Source organism: Orycteropus afer, unplaced genomic scaffold (assembly GCF_000298275.1).
Source record: "Orycteropus afer afer isolate SDZICR_OR568_19922 unplaced genomic scaffold, OryAfe1.0 scaffold00123, whole genome shotgun sequence".
Classification (NCBI taxonomy): Eukaryota; Metazoa; Chordata; class Mammalia; order Tubulidentata; family Orycteropodidae; genus Orycteropus; species Orycteropus afer.
In genome coordinates, this window is record NW_006921710.1 from 4175895 (window position 1) to 4186663 (window position 10769).

A 10769-nucleotide genomic window follows, 5' to 3' on the forward strand; every position below is an offset into this window, starting at 1 on the left:
CCCTCTGTGATATTCTTCACCAAAACCTATAAAAACAAAACCGCAACCACCGCCATGGAGTGGGATCCAACTCATAATGACCCCTCCTTGGGTTTCTGAGGCAGTATCACTACAGAAGAAGATTGCTCAACCAAAACCTATAATCCCTGTCTAATGAGGGAGCTCCGGTGGCATAGTGCCTAAGGCCCTTGACTGCTAACCAGAAGGCTGGCGGTTTAAGCCCACCAGCCACTCCACGGAAGGAAGGTTGGACAATCTACTTCTGTAGTGATACTGCCTGGGAAATTCAAGGTGGGGTCTCTGAGTCGGATGGGACTTGATGACAGTGAATTTTGAGTTTTAACGAGAAAAATATCTGACAAATTCCAACTGAGGGACATTCTACAAAATACCTAACCAGTGCTCATCAAGACTGTCAAGGTCATCAAAAACAAGAAAACACTGAGAAACTGTCACAACCCAAAGGAGCCTAAAGAGACATGAGAGCTAAATGTGATGTGGTATCCTGGGTGGGATCTTGGAACAGAAAAAGTACATTAGGAAAAACCAAAGAAATACGTAGGAAGTGTGGACTTCAGTTACCACTAATGTATCAATATTGGTTATTAATTGTAGCAAATGTAGCATACTAACGTAAGATGTTAATAGGGAAAGATATGCGGGACCACTGTACTATTTTTTCCATTTTTCTGTAATCTAAAACTGTCCTAAAAAATAAAATGTATTAAGGAGGGGTCGCTATGAGTCGGGTCTACTCGTCGGCAAATTACAACAACATTTTTACAAGGAAAAACAGCGGCCGCCAGTCTATTAATACCCGGACCTTCCGGAAGCGGAAACCGGCCCTGCCCCTCACAAAGATGGAGGCCGCCAAAGTTGGGCGGAGACCCACCCCGCTCAAGGATGGAGGCTGGGGCGGGGAGGAACCGGAAGCGCTAGTTGGGAGGTAGCGCTTTACGGCGGTAAACCAAAGACTTGGCAGTGCGGCGCGCGTCCGGGCATGAAGGTGTGCCGGGCCGCACTGGGCCTGCTGCTCCTGGCGCCGTTGGTGGTGCAGGCGGTGGAGCCCATCAGCCTGGGACTGGCCCTGGCCGGGGTCCTCACCGGCTACATCTCCTACCCGCGCCTTTACTGCCTCTTCGCCGAGTGCTGCGGGCAGAAGCGGAGCCTCAGTCGGGAAGGTAGGGCCGAGGCAGATGCTGGGGATTGGATCTCGGTGTGAGATGTCAGAAGCGAGCATCGGGGCTCCAGGGGGCCCAGAAGCCTGGATAGAAAAACTAGGGTAGGCAGGGGCCAGACTCAGGATTCCTAGTCGCCCGGGGTGTAGGTTGTGACCTGGCTCCTTGGCCACGACCGCAGACTGGACTTTGGCTCCTGAAACTGGAGCTGCAGCTTGGGCAGCTTAACGCAGAAACTGGGCGTATGGACCCTGTTTCAGACTTCCTGTAAAGAGCGTTTTGCCTCCATCCTAGCAGGGCATAGGAAGGATGAGGTTGACTTCCGGAGCAGATCAGTGGTGGCTAAATGGCAGCCCTTGCCTTGCTCTGCCTTGGGGTGGGAGGAGTAGAGCAGGGGTTCCGGGTGGAAACAGGTTGGTAAAGGCAATAAAGCCAAGGACCTTTTCAGCCTCCCAGTGGGAAGTCACCTGGCACATGGCCAAGCCTTAGAATAGGCTGGACCAGTAAAAGAAGAAAGGAGTTTGGGTGGCAGAGTAGTTAAGACATTTGGCTGCTAACCAAAAGTCGGGGGTTTGAACCCACCAGCTGCTCTGCAGAAGAAAGATGAAGCAGTCTGTTTCCATAAAGATTTACAGCCTGGGGGGGGGGCAGGTGGAGTCGGAATGTACTCAGGGCAGTAAAGGAAGACCTTCCTGGACCTAATGATTCACCTATGGGACAAGTCCTTATAGTTCATGTTACTTCAACATTTCGCAAGATGCTTGAAGAGCTTACCGGTTCTAGCTGACTTTCACGTGGGCCTGTAAACTTTGCTAAATTTTACCAGCTGTTTCTTCCCCTACTCCTTAACTGTCTTTGTTTTTCCCAGCACTACAGAAGGATCTGGACAGCAAGCTCTTTGGACAGCATCTTGCAAAGAAAGTCATCTTAAATGCCGTGTTTGGCTTCCTTAGCAACCCAAAGCCCAAGAAACCTCTCACCCTCTCTCTACATGGATGGACTGGCACCGGCAAAAATTTTGTCAGCAAAATCATTGCGGAGAATATTTATGAGGGTGGTCTGAACAGTGACTATGTCCACCTGTTTGTGGCCACATTGCACTTTCCACATGCTTCGAACATTACCCTGTATAAGGCAAGGGCAGAATTTTGGAATCCTTGGATGACACTGGGTTTGGGGTTTCTCTGTTGTGGAATGGGATTTGGGATTTCCATGTTGAAACTAGTGAATGCTGAAAATGTTTAAATGTGTCAGTTCTCCTTGGAAAAGTCTGGAAGTTAGAGTGTTAGAGGTACTCGGCACAATTACACCATCAAACCATTGTGGTGGTTTCTGAAAATAGGCCCAGTGATACCAAGTTTAGTAAGTGGGAGCATAGAATTTTCGAGATGGACCTAATGAGATCCAACTTAAAGATGATCAAATCTTACTCATTTTGTAAATGAGGACATGGTTTCTAGAGAGACGTTTTGTTTTAATTTACTGTTGCAAATTATTTTTACAGTTTAACTCACTTAGGAGCAGTTTAGGCTTTGGCAGCAGGCACACCTGGGTTTGAGTCCTAATGCTCTTCTGCCACCAGCTATGTGATCTTGGGAACGTGGCCTCATCTCTCAGGCTCTTCTGTAAAATGGTGGCTATGAGAATTCAGTTCTGAATGTAAAGTACTAAACATGGTGCCTGGAACATTAGCATTCAAATAAATGGATTGCCTTTCCATGGGTTGGGACAGATAAGGCAGTCTACTTCTGTAAACATTTACAGCCTTGGAAACCCAGTGGGATCACTATGATTTGAAATTGACTCCATAGCAGTGGGTTTCGTCTTTGGTTTGTTTCCTTTTTAAGGTGCTCTGGTGATGCAGTGATTAAAGCTCTTGGCTGCTAACCAAAAGGTCAGCAGTTCGAACGCACCAGCCACTCCAGCTGCTTGGCCAGAGAAAGATGTAGCAGCCTGTTCTATTAAGATTTATAGCCTTGGAAACCCTGTGGGGCATTTCTACTGTTCTGTGAGTCAGAACTGACTCAAGGGCAGTGTGTTTGGTTTTTTTTTTTTGGTGGTAAAAAATGGTTAGGTAAACAGTGGAGTGCTCAGCTGCCCTGGTTGAGACCCACCAAGTGGCTCTATAGGAGAAACACGTGGCAGTGTTCTTCTTTAAAATATTACAGCCAAGGAAACCCTGTGGGCCAGTTCTGCTCTGACACATGGGGTCACAGTGAGTCAGAATGAACTTGATAGCAGCCAACAACACTACCTTTTTAAATTCATGTAACAAACTGTTTGTATACGTTTTTCCCATTCTGCCTGGATTAGCAGTAGGGTCGCCAACCATCAGGAGTTCCTAGGATGCTGGATTTGCAGTGTTAAAACTGGGTTAAGCCCCCAGGCAAATCAGTCACCCTAGTTAGCATTCAGGTTCCACTGCTTAAAAGCTGCGTGACTTTGAGCTAGTTACTTAACTTCTCTGTGTCTCAGTTTCCTCATCTGTGAAACAGAGAAGAATTTCTTGGGTGGCATAAGTGAATGATTAAGCGTTCAACTACTGTCGTAAAGGCTGGTGGCTCAGACCCACCCAGAGGCACCTCGGAAGACAGGGCTGGCAGTCTGCTTCCAGAAGGTCACAGGCTTGAGGACCCTGTGGAGCAGTTCTGCTCTGCACACATGGGCTCCCCATGAGTCAGAACTGACAGTAGCTGACAAGGACAAAACGGACTAGGTAGGCACTACCTTGATGGGTTTGGGGAAGTCACAGTAAAACATGTGAACAATGCTTAAACAGTGTCTACCCCTTAGTACTTAATATCGGTTCTCTGCAAAAACTTTAGCTGCTGGAACCTAACAGATCTGGGGTGAATTACTTGTCCTGTGGCCTCAGGCAAGGCACTTCAGCTCTCTTAAGGCTCCTCTCTGTGAAGGAAGCTACCCCATACCTACAGAGCAGCATCACTGTTTAGATTAGGTACACTGTAACCATGATCATAGTTGTTAGTAGCCAAGTAAAAAATCAAAGGAATAATAAGACCTACAATGTATCTTCTAGAGTTTAGAAAAACTAACTAATTTTCCCAAGTCACTAGTAAGGAAAAAAAAAAAAACCATTATACAGAACCACAGCTCGACTTTCTGATCAACTGGCTTAGAAGGCCTCTTTCCTCGATTGGTTAATATTATAAGAGCCATCTCAACAGGTTTCTGTTTAGGTGAATGTGTTTCAGGAACTCCAGGCAGGCATTGTCCCAGAAACTTGAGCGCCACCTCACCAAACTTGTCTCAGAGCCGTGTGCTCTCAGTTCAGTTGCCTCACTGAAGTGAGCCTGTGTCCCTCAGTTTGCCCAACAGAAAGTTAAAGCAGCTCAAGGACAGCGCCAGCGTCACGTCTCACAACACAGCAATAACAATCAAAGTGGGGCTGACAATCAGAGCTGGGTTCAGATGCCAGCTCTGCTACATACTAATTTTGTAATCTCAGGCAAGTTGATTAAGCTCTCTCTACCTCAGTTTTATCTGTAACATGGGGATGACATTGCCTACCACACAGGACTATTGTGAGGCACTAAAAAGCCCATGCTTATAAAGTTCTCAGCACTGAGCCCAGTACACAGTCAGCCCTCTGGAAACGTAGCCATTGTTCTTAGTAGTAAAAGGAGTTGTCACATTAATAACGGTCATGCTTATTGTTTGATAAGAGCTTTGTATTGGCTTCTCTCTGTAATTCAGGATCAGTTACAGCAGTGGATTCGAGGCAACGTGAGTGCATGTGCAAGCTCTATCTTCATATTTGATGAAATGGATAAAATGCATGCCGGCCTCATAGATGCCATCAAACCTTTCCTAGACTATTACGACCTGGTAGATGGGGTCTCTTATCAGAAAGCCGTCTTCATATTTCTCAGGTAAGTGATTGGGACGTGATTGAAGAAACGGGAGGCTGAGCCTGTGAGTTTCAGGAGAAAACCCAGTCCTTATTCATGAGAATTACTTTGCAGCAATGCTGGAGCAGAAAGAATCACTGATGTGGCTTTAGATTTCTGGAGAAGTGGAAAGCAGAGGGAAGAAATCAAGCTCAAAGACATGGAGCATGCCTTGTCTGTGTCGGTTTTCAATAACAAGAACAGTAAGTAGGACCATCACTTTGTTACCCTGTCGTGTTCATAATCCTGTGCCCCTAAGTCTTAAAGTGTCAGTTGTGCCATCACTGGGGAGCTAGTAAGAAATACAGATTCTCAGTTCCTTATCACCTGCTGACAGGGAATTTCTGAGGGAGTTTGTATGTTAATAAACTCCAGGTGACTATTATACACTCTAAAGTTTAGATTCATGGTAAGGGATCAGTGCAAGAGATCCTGGATAGAGTGGGAGACCAATGTGGAACAAAACTCAAAATCAGAAAAAAGACCCAGTTTTAGTGGTCTGATAGAGCCTGGTGAGACTCCCAAGACTATGGCCCCTAGTTACCCTTCAGGTCTGGAACTGAACTCACTCCCGTGGCTTCCAGCCAAACAATAGACAGACATATGGGGTGAATATTTACAGCAGGTAGATACACTCCTTAGAACGATCGATCATGGGAGAACAGGAAGGCAGTATTTGCACAGAAAGATAGCTCAGAGAGCAGGAATGCATAGGAAAGAAGGACCCAGGGAAGAAGTAACTACAGGGAGGAAGTGGGAAGACAGCTGTTATGCTGTGAGGAATTGCAATCAATGTCATGAAACAATGTGTATGGACTGCTGTATGGAAAATGAATTTGCCCTACCTATAAGGTTTCACCCAAATCATATGTGGTAGTTCAGTTTGTGTGTCAACTTGGCTGGGCCTGGTTGAGTGGCTGGGCAGTTGGTAGTAGTTATTCCCCATGATGAGACTGGCAATCAACTCCATGGTAGGATCTACTACAAGCAGGTGAGTAGCTGCCTTTGTGATGTGGTCTGCTTCCTGTATAGAAGGAGAAGCCTTTGGGAATGGTCTCTAGCCTATGGCACGCTTGGACCCTGCATGTAGCCATGTTGTTGTTCAGCAGCCTGCTATGCTCTGCCGACCTTAGGATTTAGAATGGACTTAAGTTAATGGCCTGTCATGTGGTTTGGTAACATCGGGACTGTGCCTTTTGACTTGTCAACCTTGGGGCTTCTCAGCCTCAGCAGCCAGTAGCTGTCTGAGGGAAGAAACGCCTCTAGCTCCAGTGGGCTGGACGCAGGAGACAGAGCTGGACCCCAAGGTTGAGGGGCTTTCACCCAGCCCCTAGAGCCTGGCACTTTCGACTTGGACTTAAAGCCTCCAAATTATAAGAATAAACTCCTGTTAAGGCCATCCCATTTGTGGTATATTTCTGTCAGAGTGGCACTAGGTAACCGGAACATGATAATAAGAATTTTAAAGAAATAAAGTTTAGATACGTTATTTTAAAGAAAGGGAAATTTCTGATTACTGAGAACTTGAAAAGTAGTTCCCCTGTTTTCTTCTGCTAAATCATTTTCTTTTATAGGCGAAAAGGTGAGTGAGTGGTGGCTCTGGGGAAGGAGATGGCCTCTCAGGTCCTTTCCTTTGTCTGTGTTGCTCTAGAACTCTGAGATTTGGGGTCTAAGAACATTAGCCAAACAGTGATGAGGTCCTGATGCTTTACTTGCATATTTCATTTAATTCTTACGGTAACCTCCTGAAGGAGAAACTCTTACCATCCCCATTTCACAGGTGAGGAAACAGCCTCAGAGAGAGAGCAGCCACACAGCCTATCAGGAGTCTCGTTCCATAGCCTGGGCTTTTAACTGCCTCTCCAGTGACCGTCACCCACACTTTGACCCTGAGGCCTTGGAGAGGAAAGCCATCATGATGGGGACAGACTGACTGACTAAAAACTATGAGTTGTTCAGGAGCTGTGACAGCTATGGCACATGACGTATGCTATGACAGCTCAGGAGTACAGTCACTAAAATAACCTCTGCCCTTCTTGCCTAATCACTCCATTTCCTTTTCCTGCTTTCTGTTATTCTTAACTCCTAGAGCTGCCTGCAGTTGTTTATTTACTGGTTTGTCAAGTGTCTCCCCAACTAAAATGTAAACCTCATGATGGCAGCGTCCATCTGTCTGACTCTGTGCTCTCTTCCCAGGGCCTGGGGCATGTCTGGCACAGAGTAGGCCTTCAGTTCAGGTTGACTGTTACTGCTTGAGTCTTTCTCTGCTCAGGACCTTGAGATTACAAAACAAAGGATCTGGCCTGAAACAAACTTGCCAAGAAATGCGTACTACAGAGTTAGGTGAAGAGTATGGAAGATGTGTGTGTGTGTGTGTATACACACACATACATACACACATTGTTTCATGACATTGATTGCAATTCCCCACATTGTAACAGCTCTCTTCCTACTTCCTCCCTGTAGTTACCTCTTCCCTGTGTCGTCCTTGCCTATGCATTCCAGCCCCTGAGCTATCTCCCTGTCCAAATATTGCCCTTCTGTTCTCCCATGGTTGATTGTTCTAAGGAGTGTATCTACTTGATGTAAATGTTCACCCCATAAGCCTGTCTATTGTGTGGCTGGAAGCCACAGGAGTGAGTTCAGTTCCAGAGCTGAAGGATAACTAGTGGCCATAGTCCCAGTCTATCAGACCAGCAAACCTGGTCTTTTTTCTGATTTTGAGTTTTGTTCCACATTGTTCTCCTACTCTATCCAGGATCTCCTGCACTGATCCCTTTCCAAGTGATTGACAGTGGTAGCCAGGCACCATCTAGTTCTTCTGGTCTCATGGTCATATAAGCTGAAGTTCGCATGGTCCACTAGTCCCTTGGACTAATTGTGTAAGGATGGGATATGTTAAGTAAATTTGTGCAAGTGGAGTATTGCTGATGAAAGACAAACTACCTTTGTAACATGTTGGATAGTCTCTCGACATGCCAAAAAAATAGGAACATGTGCAATAGAAAGCTGAGCTGAAATCCTGTGGCAGCTGAGGTCACTTGCCCAGAACCCACATTATGGGAGGTTACAAAGGAGTGAAAAAATACTTGAGAGTTAGGCAGGCCTGGCTGTGACTCCTAGCTCAGCTGCTTACTGACTGGCCTCAGGCAGCTGTGGGCACCTCTCAGTCACTTACTCAACGAAAAGCTAGTGAGCACCTGCTGTGGTAACCCAGGAGAGAGCTGCTGGGGGCTTGAAGAGAGTGGGAATTAGGAGAACTGGTTGAATTCTGGATGGATTTTGAAGGTAGAAACAATGAAATTTCCTGAAGGGTTCTGTGTGGGAATGGGAGAGAGATAAGCAGTTGGAATGGTGGTGGCACTGCCATTTGCAGATACAGACTGCAGAAGGAGTAGGTTTGTGGGGAAGGTAGGGGCCAGGCTGTCATGGTTGCTGTGTGATGAGGTGCTAAATTTGAGGCATCCAAGGAGGATACTGAGGAGGCAACTAGATGTCCCAGTGGAGTTCCAGGGAGGTGTTCAGGCTGAGGGTGCACATTTGGGAGTCTTCAGAAGACGGTTTTGAAAGCAGAAGATGGTTTTGAAAGCCTCCATCAGATCACTTGTTGCTCAGGAATGCTTCCCCCAGCTCTTTGCGTGGTCAGCTCCTACTCATTCAGTCTGAACAGAGGTCAGCTCAGGAGTACAGTCACTAAAATAACCTCTGCCCTTCTTGCCTAATCACTCCATTTCCTTTTCCTGCTTTCTGTTATTCTTAACTCCTAGAGCTGCCTGCAGTTGTTTATTTACTGGTTTGTCAAGTGTCTCCCCAACTAAAATGTAAACCTCATGATGGCAGCGTCCATCTGTCTGACTCTGTGCTCTTTTCCCAGGGCCTGGGGCATGTCTGGCACAGAGTAGGCCTTCAAGAAATGATGTATCTGAGTGCGCCCACAACAAGTGGGAGCTCTCGCGCTTGTCACTACTATTCATTGGTTAGCTTTGTTCTTTTCCCTGCCACAGACTCCACCCCCATCTAATCCGATATTTGTTGAGCACCAACTGTGCGCAAGCACTGTTGGGAAGGACATCCATCCCCGTTTTTTTTTTTTTTTTTTTTTCATCCCCGTTTTTGAGGAGCTTAGGTTAGGGAGCTGAGTCACAAAATAAACTGGCAAGGCAGAAGGGAAACGCCAGAAAGGCAGAAATGTGGGTTGGTGGGTGTCCAGCGGCTGCTGTGTAGTTTCAGAGGAAGGGGAGGTGCTCTGGGTCAGGAGGTTGGGGGACCAGGTGAGAGGATGTGACAGTAGGTGCAGAGCCAGTCCTCACCCAGGGGAACAGATACACATGGCACAGGCTGTGCCATTATGGTAGTAAAAGGGTGTTGCCTTCACACATTTATTTATACACAGGATTCTAGTTTTTGGTTCTCAAAATGCTCTATACGGTTTGCATGCATTGGCAACGGCGGTGGGTTTCTACCCAGCTGCTGAGCCTCCAGTGAGAGTTGCAAGTTTATCTTCTCCCAATGGAGGTAGTGACTGATAGAGTCCTTCCCTAGAAACGTCTCACCTTTCGCTTTCTTTGCAATGTTGTCAGCCTACTCTGCCTCTCAGCTTGTTGCTGACCCCAGGCACGCTGAGGGTGTGAACCTCTTTCCATCTCACATCTCTGCCTTGAGAGGCCTTCCTGATACAGCAGTGTATTCTAGCAGGTTACTTTGCCCTTTGCCTTGTGACATATCACAACTTATAATTGTGGGGTTTTTTTTTTTCTAATTTTTTTTATTATTTGGGTGAAAGTTTACCGAGCAAATTCATTTCCATACAGCAGTTCGTGCACATTTGTTTGTCATTGCTTCTGAGTGAGCTCACTGTTGAATGTCTGTCCTCCTTGTTGCTGACAAGCTCCAGGGCCTAGGCCAGAGCCTGGCACCCTGTCAACACTCAGTAGGTATGTGTTGGGTGGGTGGGTAGATGGCTGGGTAGAGAGGTGGATGGATGGATGCATAGCAACTTTTTCTTTTTCCCAGGTGGCTTCTGGCACAGCAGCTTAATTGACCGGAATCTCATTGACTATTTTGTTCCCTTCCTCCCCCTGGAATACAAACACCTAAAAATGTGCATCCGAGTTGAAATGCAGTCTAGAGGCTATGAAATTGATGAAGACATTGTGACCAGAGTGGCTGAGGAGATGACATTTTTCCCCAAAGAAGAGAAAGTTTTTTCTGATAAAGGCTGCAAAACTGTGTTCACCAAGTTAGATTACTACTACGATGACTGATACCCAGGATTCTGCATCATATTGAAGAATGAACTCAACACTCAGAGCCTTCCCCACTCTTCTCCCTGGAAGAGGAGTCAGACACATTGTTCCTGTTTTACATGACAGGGACTTTTCTGAGCACTATTATCACTCAGCAGTCTGCAGGCCATCGCAGCCTCACGGCCATTGACATTGGAGCCACCTGCAGGGTCCTCAGAGGAAGTACCAGCGCCCCGCCCCCTCGTACCAGTGCTTATGATTTTTTAAAAATCATGTTTTAATTACAAGTGTTTCTGTTTCAAGGAAGGACAAGTAAGTTTTACAGAAAATGTGATAACTATTTAAAGTGGTTTTTAACATTATGAGAAACTTTTCAGACTCTGAAGTTTCTGGCTTTTTTTTTTTTTTTAAAGTTCCTGTTTTTAGAACATTTA

The 10769-nt window shown here is 46.3% G+C and overlaps 1 protein-coding gene across 1 annotated transcript; it reads left to right on the forward strand.

The window, feature by feature from the left end:
* Positions 1-1000: 1000 nt before the first annotated feature.
* Positions 1001-10353, forward strand: TOR1A (torsin family 1 member A). The gene is made up of 5 exons (XM_007944231.2): positions 1001-1181; positions 2047-2312; positions 4896-5071; positions 5165-5292; positions 10103-10353. Exons 1-5 carry the CDS (start codon positions 1001-1003, stop codon positions 10351-10353), a joined length of 1002 nt encoding a protein of 333 aa, XP_007942422.1.
* The last annotated feature ends 416 nt before the right edge of the window (positions 10354-10769 follow it).

What these genes read in the sequence shown, in the direction of transcription:
- TOR1A (XM_007944231.2), top strand. Translation starts at nt 1,001, where the DNA reads ATGAAGGTGTGCCGGGCCGCACTGGGCCTGCTGCTCCTGGCGCCGTTG. An exon ending in CGAACATTACCCTGTATAAG is followed by an intron (nt 2,313 to 4,895) that starts GCAAGGGCAGAA and finishes TCTGTAATTCAG; the next exon opens with GATCAGTTACAGCAGTGGAT. An exon ending in GGTTTTCAATAACAAGAACA is followed by an intron (nt 5,293 to 10,102) that starts GTAAGTAGGACC and finishes TCTTTTTCCCAG; the next exon opens with GTGGCTTCTGGCACAGCAGC.